The sequence below is a fragment of the Carcharodon carcharias genome, chromosome 14, assembly GCF_017639515.1.
Source record: "Carcharodon carcharias isolate sCarCar2 chromosome 14, sCarCar2.pri, whole genome shotgun sequence".
NCBI classification, from domain to species: Eukaryota; Metazoa; Chordata; class Chondrichthyes; order Lamniformes; family Lamnidae; genus Carcharodon; species Carcharodon carcharias.
In genome coordinates, this window is record NC_054480.1 from 74312851 (window position 1) to 74335909 (window position 23059).

Here is a 23059-nt window from a genome sequence, read left to right on the forward strand (position 1 = left end):
ACTAAACTGATTACCATTGACATACATGATCTATAGTTTGTGGGTGACTGCAGTGTCATTGCCCACTCTGCACCAGATTTGGAAGCCACTCTCGATCTCTTCAATTCTGCATACAAGAAATTCAATCAGTACTTGAATGTTGCCAAAACAAAACTCATATCAACCCACGCCTAGACAGCCAAATATTCCACATCTCATATATGGTGAAGGAGAGACTCTGGAACGTGTTGAACACTTCCCATATCTTGGCAGCCACTTCTCTCAAAAGGCCACCATTGACAAGGAGATCCAATACTGGATCAGCTGCGCCAGCTCAGCCTTCTACAAACTATAGCAGAAAGCGTTTAGCAACAAAGACATTCGCAAGTCAATAATGGTCCTAGTGTACAGTGCCACTGTTGTTACCACAATCCTGTGTTGCAGTGAGACGTGGACTGTATCAGTGACACATTAGAGCGCTAGGGAATTTCCATCAGCAATGACTCTGCCGTATCTTCCAGATTCAATGGGAAGACCATCAAACAAATGCTAGTGTCCTTTTTGAAGCCAGATCCACAAAAATTCAGACAAAACTCCTGCAAAATCGACTCTGATGGACTGGACACTGTGTCTGGATGGCCAAAGAGCATCTTCCTACCAGGTCCTGTTGTCTCAACTGGCCAACATCCCCCGGCAGCCAAAGAAAATATTCCAAAGACACTCTGAAGCATTGAAGCACAGCAGCATTGACATTAATGACTGGGAGCTGCTTGCTACCTATTGTTCAAAATGGCAACAACTTGTCCATCAAGCTGCATCAGGCTTTGAGTCACGTCTTAATGATGAGGCAGAACGACAGCGGAGATGGAAGTAAATCCTGCATTCCAGATCCCACGACCTTGTGGGACATCCTGCCCACATATATGTCAGTTGAGAGTCAGTCTCTTCAGTCACATGAAGACCAAGAAACTTGTGACCCTGTGTAAATGTCATCCTCGAATCAACAGACAGCCAAACACACTGTCAGGTACACACCTGCTCCTCTCTGAACCGCACAGCCCAATATCTTGTCTTTCTTTTGTACACAATAATATCAGCTCCTTTTGAACATTTACAGTGAATCTGCAACTTCTTGAAAAATTAAGACTCAACGTTCATCTTCTAACCTTCCTCATTCCTTTCCAGGGCCTCGGAACCGTAGAACTTCTCAACTCTCGCATGCTTCTCCTAATCTTACAAACAATACTGCCTGATTGTCTGGAGGAGGTGGGTTCAACTGAGGGAATTCAAAAGGGAATTAGACTGTTATCTGAAAAGGAAAAATGTACAGGATTACGGGGAGAAGGTTGGGGAATGGAACTAGGTGAATTGCTCATTTGAAGAGCTGCTGCAGATACGATGGGCCGAATGGCCTGCTTCAGTTCTGTAACAATTCTGTGATTCTGTGAACAAGCTTCCAAAACCCAGGCCCACTCATATCTATTAAAACTTCTCCTATTGAGCTCATCTTGTTCTTTTATTCACCAAGGATTCTCAATTTTAATATATTTTTTATTGAGCTATAACATTTTGCGCATCATTCAGAATACAATTTAATTCAGTCATGTCAATGATTGCTTTAGAATCCAGGTTCAAAAACGCCCATTTTTTTAACCTTGTGGCAACTTTCCCACCCTCCTGTCTTCTTAGTATAATAATTCTTCACTACAACAATCACTGCAACTCACTGTTAATATTTTTATATTTTTTCTTTATTCATTTATGGGATGTAGGCGTCACTGGCTGGGCCAGCATTTATTGCCCATCCCGAACTGCCTTTCAGGAGGTGGTATTGAGCTGCTTTCTCGAACCGTTGCAGACCCTGTGGTGTAGGTACATCCACAGTGCTGTTAGGGAGGAAGTTCCAGGATTTTGACCCAGCGACAGTGAAGGAACGGCAATATATTTCCAAGTCAGGGGGGCATGTGACTTGGAGGGGAAATTGCAGGTGGTGATGTTCCCATGCATCTGCTGCCCTTGTCTTTCTCGATGGCAGAGGTCGCAGGTTTGGAAGGTGCTGTTTAAGGAGCTTTGGTGAGTTGCTGCAGTGCATTTTGTAGATGGTACACACTGCTGCCACTATGCATCAGTGATAGAGGGTGTGAATGTTTGTGGATGGGAGCTGCTTCATCCTGGATGGTGTCAAGCTTCTTGAGTGTTGTGGGAGCTGCACTCATCCAGGCAAGTGGAGAGCATTCGATCACACTCCTGACTTGTGCTTTGTAGATTGTGAACAGGATTTGGGGAGTCAGGAGGTGAGTTACTTACTGCAGGATTCCTAGCCTCTGTCCTACTCTTGTAGCCACAGTATTTACATTGCCAGTCCAGTTCAGTTTCTGGTCAATGGTAAATCCCAAGATATTGATAGTGAGGGATGTGGCGATGGTAATGCGATTGAATGTCAAAAGGCAATGGTTCTCTTGTTGGAGGTGGTCATTGCCTGACATTTTTGTGGCGCAAATGTTACTTGCCACTTGTCAGCCCAAGCCTGGATATTATTTTTGCATTTGGACATGGACTGCTTCAGTATCTGAGGAATCATGAATGGTGCTGAACATTGTGCAATCGTCAGCAAACATCCCCAGTTCTGACTTTATGATGGAAGGAAGGTCATTGATGAAGCAGCTGAAGAATGTTGGGCCGAGGACACTACCCTGAGGAACTCATGCAGTGATGGCCTGGAACTGAGGTGATTGACCTCCAACAACCACAACCATCTTCTTTTGTGCTAGGTATGATTTCAACCAGCCGAGAGTTTTCCCCTAATTCCCACTGTTTTGCTAGGGCTCCTTGATGGCACACATGGTCAAATGCTGCCTTGATGTCAAGGGTGGTCACTCTCACCTCACCTCTGGAGTTCAGCTCTTTTGACCATATTTGAACCAAGGCTGTAATGAAGCTGAGTGGCCCTGGCAGAACCCAAACTGAGCGTCAGTGAGTGAGCAGGTTATTGCTAAGCAAGTGCCGCTTGATAGCACTGTTGGTGGCCCCTTTCATCACTATACTAATGATCGAGAGTAGACTGATGAGTCTGCAATTGGCCAGGTTGGAGTTGTCCTGCTTTTTCTGTATAGTACATACCTAGCCAATTTTCCACTTTTCTGGCTAGATGCCAGCGTTGTAGCTGTACTGGAACAGTTTGGCTAGGGATGCAGCAAGCTCTGAAGCACAAGGCTTCAGTTCTATTGCCAGAATGTTGTAAGGACCCAAAGCCTTTGCAATATCCAGTGCCTTCAGCTGTTTCTTGATATCAAGTGGAGTGAATCGAATTGGCTGAAGGCTAGCATCTGTAATGCTGGCGACCTCTGGAGGAGACTGAAATGGATCATCCACTCGGCACTTCTGGCTGAAGATTGTTCCAAACACTTCAGCCTTTTCTTTTGCACTGATGTGCTCGGTTCCCTCATCATTGAGGACTGGGATATTTGTGCAGCCTCCTCTTCTAGTGAGTTGTTTAATTGTCCACCACCATTCACGACTGGAAATGGCAGGATTGCAGAGCTTAGATCTGATCCTTTGATTGTGGAATTGCTTAGCTCTGTCTATCACTTGCTGCTTATACTGTTTGGCATGCAAATAGTACCATTTTGTAGCTTCACAAGGTTGATGTCTCTTTGTTAGGCATGCCGCTCCTGGCATGCCGCTTCTGGCATGCCCTCCTGCACTCTTCATTGAAACAGGGTTGATCCCCTGGCTTGATGGTAATGGTAGAGTGGGGGACATGCCGGGCCATGAGGTTACAGATTGCAGTTGAGTACAATTCTGCTGCTGATGATGGCCCACAGCGCCTCATGGATGTCCAGTCTTGAGTTGCTAGATCTTTTCGAAATCTATCCCATTTAGCATGGTGGTAGTGCCAAACAACATGATTGAGGGAATCCTCAATGTGAAGGTGGGACTTCATCTCCACAAGGACTGTGCAGCGGTCACTCCTACCGACACTGTCATGGACAGATGCATTTGTGGCAAAGAGGTTGGTGAGGATGAGGTCAAACATGTTTTTCCCTCTTGTTGGTTCTCTCATCACTTGCCGCAGGCCCAGTCTAGCAGCTAAGTCCTTTAAGACTCGGCCAGCTCAGGCTGCCGTGGTGCTACTGAGCCACTATTAGTGATGGGCATTGAAGTCCCCCAACCAGAATACATTCTGTGCCTTCCTCCCCTCAGTGCTTCCTCCAAGTGGTGTTCAACATGGAGGATCACTGTTTCATCAGCTGACGAGATGGTACATGGCAATCAGCAGGAGATTTCCTTGCCCATGTTTGACCTGATGCTATGACACTTCTGGGATCTGCATCTGTTCTTGATGTTTTAGAGGTGATCTAAAGCAAGGACTGTAGATACAGGCTGAATAATATCTTTAAACATCGTTATTTGCTTCTTTAGCATTATCCCTGCACCCTTGTCACTGCTGCAATACTCCCCCAGTTGCTGTCACATCACTACTGCCGTCACAGTGTTACTTTGCTGTTATTGCCTTATTACTCCCCTCATCTCCGGCCACCTTCCCCATGTCTCCCATCAAGAATCATACGGACTCAAAACGTTAACTATATTCCCCTCCGCAGATGCTGTCAGACCTGCTGAGTTTTTCCAGGTATTTTTGTTTTTGTTTCAGGTTTCCAGCATCCGCAGTATTTTGCTTTTATCTCCCATCATCATGTTGCTCCATCACCACATTGGCCCCATTTCCTATGTTACTTTTAAAGGGAGGTCAGCTAGTTCATAAATATACCATAAATATGTGGTTGTCCAGAGATTCAAGGATTCAATTTATTCTGCGCACTATTTTTATTTTAAACGGTGCTTAAGCTGGACTTTGTGCAAATGCGTATGCTGAGCAGGGCAGAACACCACGTACCAAATACATTTAAACACCATTAAAACCCAGTTGCACATTTCTCTTTTGTTGACATTAGGTTCTTTCTTGCATTGAAAAGCCCACCCACTCACTAGCCACAGGTGAAAGTAGATTTGAAACGACGAGTAGATCTTTGGTTACACTTCACATTGGAGAAAAGTAGAACCTCCTTACATGACGGTGATGCATCTTTTTGCCGTCCGTGCCTTTTCCCTTATCTGCTCCATGATGGTTTCTCTTAATCGTTTATTGGCCTTTGGTGATTCTCTTTTCTTCTTTTTGGATTTCTTTGAAGCTTTTACTCTGTCTGAAGAGAAAGACAGTCAGAGTGACTCCATAAGGCATGAATTAATACGCTGACAATTCTCTCACTAAGAACATAAGAAATGGAAGCAAGAATAGAGCGCATGGCCCATCTAGCCTGCTCCACCATTCATGGGCTTCAACTCCAATTTCCTGCACACTCCCCATGTCCCTTGATTCCTTGAGACCCCAAAAATCTGTCTATCTCAGCCTTAAATATACTTAACAATGGAGTATCCACAACCCTATGGGATAGAGAATTCCAAGATTCACAACTCTCTGAGTGAAAAAAATTCTTCCCCATCTCAGTCCTTTTCCTGAGATTGTGCCTACATGTTCTAGATTTCCCAGCTAGGGAAATAACCTCTCAGTGTCTAACCTGTTAATCCTCTTCAGAATCTTGTAGGTTTCATGAGATCATCTCTCATTCTTCTAAACTGCAGTAAGTATAGGCACAATTTACTCAGCCTCTCATCACTGGACAACCATTACAACCCTCTCCCATTCCACCTAGGAACACAAGGAGGCTATTCAGCCCCTCATGCCTGCTCTGACATTCTATCAGATCAAAACTGATCTGTACCTCAATTCCATTTGCCCACCTTTGTTCCATATCCCTCAATCCAGTTACCAAACAAAAATCTATCAATCTCAGTCTTAAAGCTCCAATTGTCACAAATCATTCCAAATAAATACACAGCTCATGAATTATTTTTGAAGTCTAGTTATGGTGTCACAAAAACACAACAGCTAATTGCACACAACAAAGGTCCCAGAAACAGCTTTTGAACTAAGTGGTCATTGAATCGGTTTTTATGGTGTTGGTTGAGGGATGAATGTTGGCCGGGACATTGAGCATATGCGTGTGCATGTGTGTTTATCTGGGTGAGTTGTCAGTGTGTGCTGAATATTAAATTAAATTTTCTGAATTTACCCACACTCACTGTCTTACCTTCTTTGACTGGCCTTCTGGAAACATTTTTTCCTCCAGGAGATCTTGCCATGTCCTGTAAGCTGACATTTTGCATGTTCTCATTGTCCTCCTTCACCTCTCCCAGCTTCTGAATGTTGTTTTGTTTCTGCTCTTTCTCAAAATGCTGCCCCTTCACCACATCGTGAGAATCCCACAGACCATGGCACTGTCACAGGTTGGGGGAGATTTGGAAGAAATGTTAATCAAAGATTAAAAAATTTATGTCTTTTCAGATTAAGTCTTCCCCCGTATGATCTGGATTCTCCTGCTGACTGGGAATTTTTCTTGTATACTGTGTTCCCACCCTTGCCACGCCCGTCAGCTGAAGTGCCCTATCGAAATGGCAATTCTTCATGCGCAAGCCTTGATATTGTGTGTTATCCAGCTATTTATCCATAGGGGGGTTTAACATAAACAAATGTCAAGCTAGTGTGCAAACACATGCACTTCCCAGAAAAGCATGGAAAAACAGAAACATCCCAACACAAAACTATGGGAGATTGCAGGACAATGCGGAAATAGCCCTGAGAATTGAATTAATTGGGTAGCTTTTTCAAAGAGCCACCAGAAGCTCAAAGATTCTATGGAGACCAGAAAACCAGTGGTGAACACAAAATAGAGATGAACTAAAATTACTAACAATTTCCACAAATTGTATGTTACATGTTTAGCTGTTTCCCTACAGCTGTGTTATGTAGATTCCTTTCCATTAGCAGATGGAATTCCTTTAATACTGGAACTTACACTGCATTCTGTGATGGGTAGGGATTTTGACAATTACCCTTCCCAAATCATGATAAACCAAAATTGCTGCTTCTGTGATAAATACATTTTCACTTGAGAGCTAGTGGGGTGCTCACCATGTCCTGTAGTGAAGCCAATAAAAGCTAATTCTAATTGGCTAGATTTATTTGGGGATGAAATAATACACTGAAGAAAAAAAGACTTGGCAAGTTAATATTACTGTTCAATAAGAAAATGTTCGAACCTTAATTGAGATGTTTGAAAGGCAGTAAAACAATTCAAGGGGTTGATATCCTAAAGTGGATTTAGCTTATGGTTTGAGCAGTAAGCACCACGTTAGAGCAAAGCAGAGGGGCAGATTGGCCAGAGAGTATCTTCAACCTGTTACAAAAGTCACCTGGACTTTGTTCCTTTAATTGAATTTAAAGGTGTTCAGACAAATTCTGTTATCAGTGTCCATGCTGCATTTTCAGCATTCCACTTACACACACAACGGCCAAACTCTCCAACTGTATTAACAGGCAGAAATCCCACAAAATAATTGCTGCTTGTGGGTGGCATCGTATGACTGGAGCAATAAATGAGGGTCTAATGAGTAAATCACAGCTCCACTGCGACCTGGCCTGCTCTCCAGGTTTGGTGAAGGATGGGTAAATCAGCATTTGGATTTACAGAGAGTTACAAAATCCATGTGCTTGAAAAGCTGTTTCCCATCAACTCCCAAAGCCTCAGTCCATATCACTCAATATCAGGACAAATATCCTCTTTCATCAAAGCACTGTACCTTGCAATCTGGGACCCCATGCTAAATTCAGGGGGATTTGCTTAGTATGTATAGCAGAGTGTGACACTTTGAACATGGCAGATATATGCTAGATACAAGATTTTTAGGTCATAGGTAAATCAATGCTCCAATAAATGAATAGATTTGATGGATTGCACAATTACCTTCAGGACTGACCTATGCAGGAACAGGGCAAGCAACTGGATAAGGTCATAATGCACATAGCCATCCTTTTTCTCAATGCCAATGATGTTGGGAAGATAGAAAGGTTGATTGAAGTAAAGCACTCGATAGGTGGTGCTGGTCCAAGGGAAGAATCCAAATTGAAAGCAGTACTTTACAACAACAGTGATCTGTTGAGAAGAGAACAGAAGTAAGGGATAGTGAAATACTTGATACACAAGAGAGGGTCAGGGATATGTCCCTTAGTAGGGAAATGGCCAGTGACCAACTATGGTAAAAAGTGAAGGACAGTCGCACTGACTACACAGTTCTGAAGAAAATAAATAAATTCTTTACAAGTTTACGAGACAATAACACACTCAACATAATAATAAACAATTGTAATCTACACTCTTTGTAGATATAACAAGCAGCCAGTTAAGAATGGCAGCAGGGGCAAAATAAGCAGTGTCCATGTGAAACAATCTTAATGCTGCATCACACACCTGGCACACACCTTGTTGCTGTACTGGTACTCTCAGCACACTGCTGCAGAGGTTAGTAAGTTGATGTGGATGGATGATTACACAGGCAGGAATACCCCCTGTTGTTTATTTTCATAAAATACATCAATGTGCAATGAATGGCTGGGCTCTTCACAGTAGATGCCATTAATATGTTGACCCATTGGATCAAGTATAGCATGGTTACATATACTGTTCAGCTGGCACTAATTTGTCCCAACTTCAGAAGAGTGCCTCCCACTGCTCTGGCGTCACATCTCTGTTTCCTTAACTAACTGCTCCTATTTCCTGCCTGTGAAATTGTTCATTTGTGCAAATGCTACAAACACTTTGACACAACCATTCTTACAGCATTTAGGGGATGGAGGCCAAGATACAGGATGAACAATCCAAAGGCCCAGGCTAATACTGCAGAAACATGAGTGCAAATCCCACCATGTCATCTGGGGAAATTTAAAAACAATTAATTAATAAATCCGGGACAAGATGTTGACATCATGAATAACGGTCTTAAAGTATCTGATTGCCATAAAAATCCATCTGGTTCACTAATGCCCTTCAGGGTAGGGTAGGAAATCTGCAATCCTTAATTAGTCTGGACGACATGCGACTCCAGACCTACAAGCAGTGTGGTTGACTCTTAACTGCCCTCTGAAATCGTCGAGCAAGAGGCTCGGTTGTTTAAAACTGCTAGAAAAGAACACTGTAGGTGTACCTACACCCCATGGCCTGCAGCAGTTCAAGAAGGCAGCTCACTACTCATCTTCTCAAAGGCAATTAGGGATGGGCAATAAAGCTGGCCTAGCCAGCAACGCCCACACCCCGTTAAAGAATTTTTAAAAAGTCAAGGAGAGCAGGCTGGACTCTTATTGGTTGAGCTGCATTCCAACCCAGATCTAGCCCACCATGTCTGCTTATAGGAACAGGAAGAAATCATTCGGACCTTTGAACTTATTCTCCCATTCAATTAGATCATGGCTAATCTGTACCTTAACTCCATTAACTCACATTTGCTCCAAAATCTTTATGATTAACCTAGGTAAAGAGGTCAGAAATTGGAGCAAGCAAAACCTATTGAGTATTTAGTTTGAAAACGGAGTGCAGTTGGCTAACTAAGTGAAGGCTTGGAGTTTGGTGAGAGGAGAGTTTTAAGTGTTAATTTTGTTCTTAAATTTTTCTGTTAATCTAGTCTGTAATTAGCAGTGACTGGAAAGTATTGTGTAAGCAAGCTAAGTTCTTTCTTTCTTGCAGTTCAGACAGGGTAAACTCACTCTTAGCTGTAGGAGCTGAGTAGTTAATTAGCTAACTGGTTGAATCTGGTTACCGTAGCCCCAGTTCAGTTTACTATAAATTCAGGGTTCTTTAGTGCAGCCTTAGCAAAAAGAGTGCAACTGATTAACTGAGGGAAGATTTGAAGTTTGGTGAGAGGGGGACTTGGGAGAAGGAGTTATTCATTTCCCGTTTCTATCTTTCTCACCCCATAGGAATTGGTTCGTGCTATACTACAGGGAAAGGAGCTAGCTGTTTGGTGCGTATCTGGTAAGTTGGTAAGTTCTATTCTATCCCTAAGGTTTAAAATAGTACACAAATTGGTGGTAAATAAATATATAAATAAATAAAATATATAAGAAAGCAACATAAATAAGTGATCGATATAATTAAGTAATTATTTAGAACACATTAAGGGTGGCAGGACATGTGATGCATCAAGGCTGCAGCATGTGGAAGCTCCTGGATAACACTGTGATCCAGGGCAAACACATCTGCAGTAAGTGTTTGTGGCTTGAGGAACTCCAGCTCAGAATCAAAAACAGAAAATGCTGGAAAAACTCAGCAGGACTAATGGCATCTGTGGAGAGAAAAACAGAGTTAACGTTTCAAGTCCGTATGACTCTTCACAGCTAAAGAGAAGTAAAATGTGATGAAATTTATACTGTTTAAGGGGGATGGGGCAGGTGAAGCTGGATAGAAGGCCAACGACAGGTGGGGGCGAAGGAGAGATTGACAAAGATGTCATGAACAAAAGGACAAAGGGATGTTAATGGTAGTGATACTGACTAAAGAAGGTGCTGATGTTGGCATTAAGGATAGAAAGGTGATAATGGCCAGACAAGGGTATGCACTCCGGAAAGCACAACATGAACAAGTGACAGATGGCCCTTGTTGGGGTGAGATGGGGGATGGGACGCTGATGGGAAAAAAGATCAAAATAGGGTAGAAGGTGGGGATAAAACAATGAATAAAAATGAAAATAAATAAAAATAAGTGGATAAAAAATAAGAATGACTATTGAAAAAAAGGGGTGAGGATGGAGGAGAGAGTTCATGGTCTGAAGCTGTTGAACTCAATATTAAGTCCGGAAGGCTGTAAAATGCCTAATTAGAAGATGAAGTGCTGTTCTCCAGTTTGCGTTGGACTTCACTGGAACACTGCAGCAGGCCATGGATGGACATGTGGGCATGACAGCAGGATGGTGCATTGAAATGGCAAGCAACAGGGAGGTCTGGGTCATGCTTGTGGACGGACCGAAGATGTTCCACAAAGCGGTCATCCAGTCTGCGTTTGGTCTCTCCAATGTAGAAGAGACCGCATTAGGAGCAGCGAATGGAGTAGACCAAATTGAAGGAGATGCAAGTGAAGCACTGCTTCATCTGAAAGGAGTGTTTGGGCCCTTGGACGGTGAGGAGGGAGGAAGTAAAGGGACAGGTGTTGCACCTTCTGTGATTGCACGGAAAAGTGCCTTGGGAGGGGGATGAAGTTTGGGGGTGATGGAGGAGTGGACCAGGTTGTCCCAGCGGGATTGGTCCCTATGGAATTCTGATAGGGGGGGTGAAGGGAAGATGTGTTTGGTGGTAGCATCATGCTGGAGTTGGCAGAAATGGCAGAGGATGATCCTTTGAAAAGTGAGACAAAGGGGACCCTATCCACGGTTTTGGGAAGGAGAGGAAGGTGTGAGAGCAGAGGTGCAGGAGATGGGTCGGACATTTTATTAATTCACACAGGTTAAAATATATATACGCATGGCTTCAAATTACTATCATAACTTTGAACAAATTCCCAAACTAATCTCCATTAAGGAAACAGCAACCCATAAACCATTTCATGAGCCACTGTGGTGGCCTGGGCAACTGCAGGGAGCCCATTTGGTGCTGGAAGGGTTAATGGGAAGTTGATTGTACGCCTCGGCTTAAGAGAAAAATACTGCAGCCTTGAGGTGAATGCAATCTTGCCTGACCACAGTTGCAGGATGAGCCTTGAGACATTCCATTTTGTTTTTTCCCAGGCCGAATGTAACCAGGGTTGTGATAAGCAACTGCGTAACCAAACATCTGTTGTGAGGGAAATGGAAATTTACTGGAACATGGATTGGTCAGTTAACTTATGCAAATAAGCAGATAGGTTTTTGCAAAACATACTGATTGGCTGTAAAAATGCTTTTAACAAGTCTGCGTGTATTCTGCTACAAGACTGTACAGTAATTCTTTTGTGTGCTGTCTCCCTTGTGCACAAGTAATAAGTGGGGTTTCTACGTACGAAATGATGCCTCGGTGTGATTAATCTCCGACAGTTCCTTGGAGGTCCCACTGACATGACTAACCCCTAGGGTTGGATCATGGAGCGCCAGCGTTAGGACCTCACGGTTCAAGGACTCCTCAGTATGCGGCAGCCCGATTTGGGCTTCTGGGTTTGTTGACCTGCGATCTGTCTTCGGCTGCCTGTGGCTGACTCTTAGGGTAAGTCATCCATTTAAGTATTTAGGAGATTAGTTGCGGTCCGGGACCGCTCTGGCCAGGATATACTCGGGGTCGGTAGTCCCTGGAGTTGGTACTGAGTGTGTGTGTGTGCGTGATTGTGGCTCGAGGTCCGGGACCCCTTGAGCGTGTGAGTGGACTGATTAGTGAAAGTACCTTAGTAGTAGATTGGGAGTCGAGTACCCGCCAAGGACTGGCCTTTCTTAGTTATTAGATAGAAAATGGATAATATGGCATCAAAGAAACCCCAGGTTCCCCCTCCAAAGGGAACCCCAAATGCTTATATGTCTGTCCATTATGGACCCGAAAGGTCCGCTACTGAACTTTCTGTAACTTAAAAAAAATGAATTGATCTAAGTTACAAGAGTTGTTTGTGCTGAAGAGAGAGAGAGAGAGAGGGTACCCCTAGGGGGTTAATGAGCAATTGACAAGCAGCAGCAGAGAAAATATGAGCTTTCGTCAATTTGATTGTCCCCATAGGTAGCGCCTTTAAGATCCCTTTATTCCCCCCACTGCTACTTGAAGCTTCATTTAGAGTTAAGTTCAACATTATAGGAATATAAATACATACCTTTATGTATGTGTTTGTTTGTCTGCAAGGAAGCATTTGTATGTGAGCCTTAATGTGCTTTCTTCCTTGAATTGTCTTTTGCGTGTGTAGTTGAGCACTTTAGAGTCAAAAGCCCCATATTAGATTAAAGGAAAAGTATACTCAGACATTTCAAAGTTTTGAGTATAAGGTTTGAGTTGAGATTTCTGGCAAAAATCGTAATTTGAAGATAGTGTAAAACAGGGCTTGCCTTTGTTTAAGATGAACCAACCCTTGTACCACCCCCTTGCAGACTAGTAGGGAATAACCCTCATCACCAGCTTCCAAGCTGATTGGGATTGATACATACGAGTTGGTATTCTAAAATTCTGAAGGGAAAAAAAGATTACATGAAATTCAAAAGGATTCTAGGAAAACCAAAAGACATAAACACACGGTCCAGGTGGTTCCAATGAATAAAAAGGGGTTTCTTATGAAGAGATGAATTAAATATTAAAGGAAATCTGCTTTCCAAAAGCACTGGAATTTGAATTTGGGACAATCTTGAGATGTAAAGTGCAGTGTAATTTAACAGGTTACTTTGAATAACGAAGATGCTATCTAAGATAAAGAATATGTCGATAAACATACGGAAATTATAACTTGGATACAATCAATACACATAAGAAAGTTTTAATTTAATTTTAGTTTTAATTTTGCTCGTGCAAATTACAGTTCTTACAAAGTTTAAAAATTTGAGGTTTGGTTCTTGATAAAGTTCTCAAAAGGGAATTTTCATTTTAAAAGGTTCGATAACAATTGGCACTAATTCAAACGCTGCAAGCTTTTGTATTTTTAAAGTTTGTTCCAAAAATATGAAGCTAAGCTCCAGACCTTGACAAAGTTTGGCAGAAATCCAATTTTTGGCCAAGTTACTGAATCTGGGATAATTCTAAATGAAAAGGGTCAGACACAATTTAGTGGGTTACTTTTGAGACAATAAAATGTTTGAGAAGATAAGCAAGCAAAACATGTCAATACCTGTTTTCAGTTTTTAAAACTGTTATGAGAATATTTTATTTATTTTAAAGTCTCTCCAGGCAACCTGAACAAGATAAGACGGTAGCTGTTGCATGTGTAAAATGGTATGAGGCAAGTAGGAGAATGAGTTAGGGAAAGAGGACATATTGTACAAACTGTTTGAAGGGAAATGAATTTGATAATCTGGCCATCAACTGAGGCATTGGAACTGCACAGGGGGAGATAAGCAAAGATCTAGAGACAGAGATCCCTGTTGAAATGGAATAGTTAATATGGCTTAAATAGTAAGGGAACATTTTAAACAATCAAGACAATAGAGAAACTGACTTCAAGAGAATCAAGATGATCGTGGTCAGAAAAGAAAAACCTTAGAGATAAAATTATTCAGTGCCTGTAGTTGAGGCAATTGAAGGGTAAGGAGAAATAATACTTAACCACAAGATAGATACAGGTAAGGAAAAGCTGGGAAAAGGCTAAATAGATGTATTACTGACTATATTAATGTGCCTGTGAGCTACAAAAAGTAAGACCACAGGATTAACACCTTGATGACAAGCAGAGTTAAGCGGTTCCCAGAGAGAACTATCACTGGAAGTGAAGATACTGAGCCATTGAAAGATAGGATAAGAAGTTGTATTGTACAGTTGTGTTGGCAGTATAAAGAATTGAGGTCTGAAGTGGGACAGCAGCAGGAGACAGTAAACTGGAAGGAGTGGGAGTGCCTACCCAGATGTATTCAGATCAGGGAACTCATTTCACAGTGAGTGTCATTAAAGAAGTGTGTAAGCTTATGGAGATTAAACAGAAATTCCATATTCCTTACCACCCCCAGAGTCCTGGGATGGTGGAAAGGATGAACTGAACTTAAAAAAAAAATCAATCACAAAAGCAATTCAAGAGACAGGGAACAGCCCAATATTCTAATGCGCCTTAGGACTACCCCAAGCAGGACTGCTGGGTTCACTCCATTTGAAATAATGACAAGGAGAGCAATGCAGTTACCCGAGGGAATCATAGTAGGAGTGGGAGATGTAGGACCACTAAAAAGAAGGAAGTCAGAGACCGACAGGTGATAAAGGGTATGGAAATAGGCAAATCCAAAGAGCAACAATGGACCAAGTGGGGAATAAGGTGATGGTCAAGGTGAGCCCAGAGCGAACAGGCATGGACCATACGAGGTAATTATGACAGGTGATACATGTGCACTTGTAGATATGAGAACGGGAAGTAAATGGAGGCATTACACACAGATAAAGATACATGACAATTGACCAAGCGGTAACCCGGAGAACGGGAGCCGATGTTAATGTCTCCACAGATCTACGATCCTGGTCGTGGGGGTATCAGTACAGGCAACAAGGTTGGGGATCATCACTGCTCATCCCGCACACAGGAGGAACTTTGGTACAGCACGGACAGTGCCGAATGCGACACGTAACGGGGAATGATAAATGTAACAGTAGGATAACAAGTGCTTTCGAATTGTAGTAAGGGTTTGCTTCAGATTGGGCGTGGGAGGTCCACCACTATCCAGCCACCTTCCACATCTACTTCCACAGTCTGAGTAGAGATAATTGAAGGCCCTCAAACCATGCTAACAGGCCCACCTTGTCCAGCCATGTATCCAGGGCCAACAAATGGTCTTGTATAGATCAATCAAAATAAAGTTTTATACGATACCATGAGCTGGTACCCGTAGTCTTGAATGTATCCGGTGTTGTCCTGCCCCAGTGGTACACAAACCATACCCAAGCACTCTATATGGCTCTGACGCGCTAATTGATGACTGAAGCAGTTCGGTTCAATGGCGAGATGCAATCAGGCTTGGGAGGGAACCATGTTAAGCACAGCCTGATAAATGATGCCGCTATGATATTCAATATAGGGACATCAGTGGTTAATTCAGAACCTGGCAACTGTTGACCAGAAGGTCTGTACCCTGAGCTTTAAGCTTAAGGAGATTCTAGAGCGGGGACAGGGGATCCAGGATACACAATTAGATATGGACCAGGACGTGACACGGTTAATCCAAAGCCTGGCTACCGTGCTCGAAAGTCATGCGGGGACTATCAATAAATTAATTGAAATAGGGAAAAATATTTCAGAAGAAGCAAGCAGAAATGATGTATGCAGCACCTATGGATCTTGGGCACTGGAACAAGCCCAAGAAAATCTAAGACAGATTAATGAAGGGGTAGTCTCTTTATGGGTAACTAATGAGCATTTATTGCATCTCTCACGGCACAAGAATCATGACTTGACCAGTTGCCAGCTCAGAGGTTTTGACACACGTATATAGAATGAATGTTGAATGAATAGTGAATAGTAATATGCTAATAGGCATTGCATTAGTAATACCTGTCATACCTATGTCAACACCCGGCAGGACATTATATAGAGTAGAAAATATTGGGGCAAAAGGGGGATGAACAGAATGGCACAACAGATGTGGTTGCGCCTTGGTTTTTCGCCATGGCAGCTAAAATAGCTTCACAATGTCTGCTTTGTAAACGACATAAACCAGGCAAGACATCCTCAGTGACTGCTGGTATGGGACCCCAGCCATGGGGCCCGTTTGTACACCTACAAATGGACTTTATACAAATGCCTAAATGTATGGGCTATAATTATGTTTTAGTTATAGCATGTTTGTTCTCGCGATGGGTGGAGGCGTATCCCACCTGACAAAATGATGCTGTTATTGTTGCAAAATTGTTGTTGGGCGAATACAAACCCAGATTAGGATACCAGAGATTTTATCGAGTGATAATGGGCCTCATTTTACTGTTAAAGTGATAAAGGAACTGCTGAAGGCCTTACAACGCAACCATCATCTTTCCTGCCCATACCACCCCCAGTCTACTGAGGTGGTGGAAAGACAAAAAGCTCAGAAAAAGCCCACCATTGAAGACTGCCATCAATACCAGCCCGGAGACCTAGTCCTGGTTAAGACTTTCAGGAGAAAGAACTGTTTGGAACCTCGATGGGAGGGACCTTTCCAAGTCCTGCTCACCACCCATATGGCCATGAAGGTCGAAGGACGACCTTTGTGGATCCACGCCTCACACGTCAAGCGGGACGCTGACCTCGGACGAAAGTGTTTGAGCAGGAACCTTGCCTGAGCCGTCAGAATGTGGACTCTGATCTGGATCCTGTCCCGTGCGGCCCTTGAGGGGGCATGGACTACCAATTCCGCGGTTCAACGGATGCAGGCCGTCACCTCGCAAGGCAATCAAACTAAATGTTGGATTTGTACTCCTTTGCCCAGCCTTTGACTGTTGGGGTGGCTCCCTAACATTGGCGGGTGGTTTTGGGGCCTTTTTAAAACCCTCCTCATATACCTTGTCATAGGTCTTGCCCTACTATTGTTCTGTACGTTGTTATCCAGCTCGTCCTCTGTTGCATCCGCTCTGCCAACTACAGAACATCCAGAGTCCTGGTGGCAAGCTGGCTATCCATTCCCTCCCTCTTCTCAGGAATCAGGACCCCACTGAGGATGAAGCCCGGCGACTAGGATACATAGAACTTGACTAAGGCTGGTGGATTGTCCTTGTAGGACAAAAGGGGGAAGTGTGGTGGCCTGGGCAACTGCAGGGAGCCCATTTGGTGCTGGAAGGGTTAATGAGAAGTTGATTGTACACCTCGGCTTAAGAGAAAAGTACTGCAGCCTTGAGGTGAATACAACCTTGCCTGACCACAGTTGTAGGATGAGCCTTGAGACATTCCATTTTGTTTTTTCCCAGGCCAAATGTAACCAGGGTTGTGATAAGCAACTGCGTAACCAAACTTCTGTTGTGAGGAAAATGGAAATTTACTGGAACATGGATTGGTTAGTTAAATTATGCAAGTAAGCGGATAGGTTTTTGCAAAACTTACTGATTGGCTGTAAAAATGCTTTTAACAAGTCTGCGTGTATTTTGCTATGAGACTGTACAGTAGTTCTTTTGTGTGCTGTCTCCCTTGTGCACAAGTAATAAATGGGGTTTCTACGTACGAAATGATGCCTCGGTGTGATTAATCTCCGACACCACCTAACTAGGGAAGTAAAGAGGGTTTTAAACTGAATAGCGGGGGCAAGGGATCAAATTTGGGAAGATGTGGTAAACCAAAGAATAGAGACAAGGTAAGAGACAGGTATTAATATGGGAAATGATAAACAGTGTGTGACAGGGGGAAGAAATCTACAGTAAATCAGCAGATAAGGCTAGATGCTACAAAAATAGTAAAAGGACAAAACTAAAGGCTCTGTATTTAAATGCACCTAGCATTTGAAACAACACAGATGAACTGATAGTGCAAATAGAAATAAATAAGTAGGATCTGATAGCCATTACAGAGACATGGATACAGGATGACATAGATTGGGACCTGAATATTGAAGGGTATATGGCATGTAGGAAGGACAGGAAGTTAGGAAAACATGGAGTGGTGGTTAATTAATGATTGTATTAGCATAATAGAGAGGGATGGCCTAAGTTCAGGAAACCAGGATGTAGAAGCGGGTTGGGTTGAGATGAGGAATGATAAAGGCAAAAAGTCACTTGTGGGAGTGGTGTACAGGCCCCCTAATTGTAACAACACAGCAGGACAGAGTATAAAAGAAGAGATAATGGCGGCTTGCGAGAAAGGTACATCAATAATCATGGGGGATTTTAATCTACATATAGACTAGAAAAATCAGATGGGCAAAGGTAGCGTAGAGGAGTTCATACATTGTTTTCGGGAGTTTCTTAGAACAGCACGTTCTGGGGCCAACCAGAGAGCAGGCTATACTAGGCCTGGTATTGTGCAACGAGATAGGACTAATTGATGACCCCCTAGTGAAGGCACCCCTAGGTAGCAGTGAGCATAATATGATTGTATTTTACATTCATTTTGAGGGAGAAACGAGTGTGTCCAAGACTAATATTTTAAACTTATATAAGGGCAATTATGAGGGCATGAAAGCAGAGCTGGCTAAAGTGAACTGGCAAATGAGGTCAAGGGATATGTCAATAGAAATTTAGTGGCAAACATTTAAAGGGATATTTCAGAATACACGGAATATAGGCACTTCAATGAGGAAGAATAATTCCAAGGGGAGGGCCCACCATCTGATTAACTAAAAAAGTTAAAGACAGTATTAAACTTAAAGAAAAAGCATATAGTTACGCAAAGACGGGTGGCAGATCAGAAAATTGGAAAGAATATAAAGAATAGCTAAGAATGACAAAAAGACTAAAAAGGATGGAAAAATTAAAGTATGAGAGAAAGCTAGATAGTAACATCAAAACGGATAGTAAAAGTTTCTATAGATATTTAAATAAGAAAAGAGTAAACAAAGTGAGCGTTGGTCCTTTAGAAAGTGCATCGGAGGAATTGATAATGGAAAGTAGGGAGAAGGCACATGAATTATACAGGTATTTTGCTTCAGTCTTCACTATAGAGGACACAAGTAACATCCCAGAAATAGCTGTAAATCAGGAAATGGAAGGGAAGGAGGAACTTGGGAAAATTACAATCACCAGGGAAGTGGTATTGAGCAAATTGTTAACCCCTACACCATGAGCTTTTATTTTCTGCAATAAACTTTGATGTGGCACTTTATCAAATGCCTTCTGGAAATCTATGTACAGTACATTCACCGGTTCCCCTTTATCCACAGCACATGAGACTCCTTCAAAGAACTCAAATAAATTGGTTAAACATGATTTCCCTTTTACAAAACCACAGATTCACTACCCCATAAGAGATGAAATTCCTCCTCATCTCTGTCTTAAGTGGGCGCCCCCTTACTCTGAAATTATGCCCTCTAGACTCTCCCACAAGGGGAAACAACCTCTCAGCATTTAGCCTGTCAAGCCTCCTAAGAATCTAATATACTTTAATAAGGCTGTCTCTCATTCTTCTGTATTCCAATGAGTACAGGCCCAACCTCCTCAACCTCTCCTCATAAGAAAATCCCTCCATATCCAGGATCAACCTAGTGAACCTTCTCTGGACTGCCTCCAATGTCAGTATATCTCTTCTTAGTTAAGGGGACCAAAACTGTTCACAGTATTCTATGCGTGGTCTAACTCGTGCCTTATATAGTTTTAGCAAGACTTCCCTATTTTTATACTCCATTGTCTTTGAAATAAAGGCCAACATCCCTTTTGCCTTCCCTATTACCTGCTGAGCTAGCTTTTTGTGATTCATGCACAAATCACTCTGTGCTGCAGCTTTCTGCAGTCTTTCTCCATTTAAATCATATTCAGCTCCTCTATTCTTCCTGCCAAAGTGCAAAACTTCACATTTTCCCACATTATATTCCCTCTGCCTTGTTTTTGCCCACTCACTTAACCTGTCTATATGCCTCTAGGCTCTGTCTGTCATCCTCACCACTTGCCTTCTCACCTATTTTTGTGTCATCCACAAACTTGGCGATAGTACATTCACTTCCCTCATCCAAGTCATTAATATATATCATAAATAATTGTGGCCCAAGCACTGATCCCTATGGCACTCCACTAGTCACAGGCTGCCATCCTGAAAATGCCCCCTTATCCTAACTCTCGGTCTCCTCTAAGTAAGCCAATTCGCTATCCATGCTAATACACTACCCCCAAAGCCATGGCCTCTTATCTTATTAAGTAGCCTTATGTGTGGTATCTTATCCAACACCTTTTGGAAATTAAGCTAACTGGCCTATAGTTACCTGTTTTTTTGTCTCCCTCCCTTTTTGAATAAGACCACCAAAGTCCTTTTTTGAAAAATGGTTTTTAATGGTGTTACATTGGCCTTTCTCCAATCCTCTGGGACTTTTCCAGAATCTAAGGATTCTTGGAAGGTTACTACCAGTGCATCCACTGTAGCTACTTCCCATAATATCTTAGGAAGCAACCCATCAGATCTAGGGGACTTATCGGCCTTTGTCCACATTAGTTTCCCTAGTACTTTTTCTCTAGTGATAATTATAGTATTTATTTCCTCCCCCTCTTTTGCCCCTTGATTATTTAGTATTTTTGGAATGCTATTAGTATTTTCTACCATGAAGACTGATGCAACTTATTTATTCAACTCCTCTGCCATTTCCTGGTTCCCCATTATTATTTCGCCAGCTTCATTCTCTGAGGGGCCTATGTTCACTTTGGTCTCTCTCTTCCTTTTTATATATTTAAAGAAGCTCTTACTGTCCATTTTTATATTAACTGCTAGTTTACCCTCAAAATTTATTTTTTCTCTCACTATTTTTTGGTCATCTTTTGTTGGTTTTTAAAACTTTCCCAATCCTCTGGCTTACCACTAATTTTTGCCCATTGTATATTTTTTCTTTCAATTTGATACTGTGCTTAACTTACTCCAGTCAACCTTGCCCTCATTGCATCGTAATTACCCTTGTTTAAGTTTGGCACAGACCCAAATTTCTCACTCTCAAACTGAATGCTAAATTCTACCATGTTATGGTTGCTGTTTTCTGCTTACCAGACTAATACCAGCAATGGGTGGGTTGTCCTATGAGGAAAGGCTGGACAGGATAGGCTTGTATCCACTGGAGTTTAGAAGAGTAAGAGGCAACTTAATTGAAACCTTTAAGATTCTGAGAGGTCTTGACAGGGTGGATGTGGAGAGGATGTTTCTTCTTGTGGGAGAATCTAGAACTAGGGATCACAGTTTAAAAATAAGGGATCGCTCATTTAAGACAGAAATAAGGAGAATTTTTTTCTCTCAGAGGGTTGAGAGTCTTTGGAACTCTCTTCTTCAAAAAGTGGTGGAAGCAAAGTCGTTGAATATTTTTAAGGCAGAGCTATATATAGATTCGTGATTAACAAGGGGTGAAAGGTTATCATGTTAGACAGGAATGTTGGGTCGAGGATACATACAGAACAGCTATGATCTTATTGAATGGCAGTAGAGGGACCTAGTGGCCTACTTCTGCTCCTAATTTGTATGTTCGTATGTTTGAACAGTTAACATTAAGCCAGGGAAAGTTAACAATTCAAGAAGAGATTGTTACAGATTGGCAGAATGCAGAGTTACAGAATGGAAAGGGTTGCGGGCATAGTGCCCATGAGTGGGTGATCAAATAGCAGTCATAGCAAATCCTCAATGGGCAAATCCATTATGCTTCCACTGGTAATTTTAAATGCTATGATGTGGAATACTAACCAGATTGTGGAGGACCATGGAACCACGGAATTGGCAGTATAGAATAGAGACTGGGGGACTATGCCATGTCCTGCTTTTGCACAGGATCCAGGGAACAGAATCTTCACACTTCAATAACATTGAACACAAGTCGCCAAATGGAAAATTACTGACAAATTAGGCTCCTCCAAATGACTCATGAAGAGCATCTGAGACAGAATGTCCAAACAGGATGCTAAGGGATTGGGCCAATGCTCTGTGGTGAAAAAAAGTCCCATGGGTGGTGAAGAGATCGCAGTGCTTTGATTCCAGTTAGAGAAGAAGGGATATGTCGCAAAACAGATGCAACCAGCCAATCCACATAGATTAAGAAAAAGCCATTGCAGCCCTCCAGTTCACTTCAGTTGGGCTGTCCCAGAAAAGCTACTCCAATCTACATGCTAGGTTGCCCTGTTTTCTTCAAGAAGCATTAGCTTGATAGTGGATGGGTTATTTTTGCCTGTGAAACCTTGAGAATCCACAAATAGCTGTAGGATACAGTGGAAAGGACCATTGGAAAGGGGGATCTATGTTTTGAGAGTGATCAACACAGGGCACATAGGAATAAGAGGACTCAGCTATTCAGTTCCCCAGGTTGTTGAACCTGTTCTACTGTCATCCAGCTCGATCATCCAATTCAACTTCATTTCCCCACCTTGGCTGGCATACCCTTACCCAACAAAAATATTAATGGTTTAAGTATTACTTCTATTCTCACCCTCATTGTTCTCTGGTTAAAGGCCTTGTGTATTGAAAGAATAGTGTGTGTTAACTGCAGTGCCTGACTGGCCATTAAAACTTGCTATTCTACAATGTAAATGGAGACTGTTGTGGAGCAAATGCTGATTGAAAAAGTTGCAAGAAGGCAGATGCCAGTGTCCCAAGAACCTCACTTGGCACTAGGGGCAGTCCAGTTAGGATATACCTGCATACACGAGTTAGCATAGTGATGAGCACATGGTACAAGGGTAAAGTAATCTGTAGAGCTACTTACATGAAGGGATAGGATCTTCAGTATTAAACTGAATTTACAGTTCCTAAAGGCCATTCATCCCAAACGGCCTATTCTGGTGTTTATGCTTCCACAAGCCTCCTATTTCAACTAACCCTGTCAATGTATCCTTTCTCTCTCATGTGTGTATGTGGCTTTGCTATTTGTTTCAACACTCTATGCGGTAGCCATTTCCACATTTTAACCACCCTGTGTATTGAAATTTCTCCTGAAT

The 23059-nt window shown here is 42.4% G+C and overlaps 1 protein-coding gene across 1 annotated transcript in view; it reads right to left on the minus strand.

Annotated features, from left to right (window-relative positions):
- si:dkey-11f4.7 (piezo-type mechanosensitive ion channel component 2) overlaps window positions 1-23059 on the minus strand; it is a 327077-nt gene that overhangs the window by 41874 nt on the left and 262144 nt on the right. The window contains exons 38-40 of the mRNA XM_041205475.1: window positions 7845-8033; window positions 6132-6318; window positions 5051-5183 (exon numbers count right to left, since the gene is read on the minus strand). Coding sequence (XP_041061409.1) covers window positions 5051-5183; window positions 6132-6318; window positions 7845-8033 — 509 coding nt within the window. The remainder of the gene's footprint in view (window positions 1-5050; window positions 5184-6131; window positions 6319-7844; window positions 8034-23059) is intronic.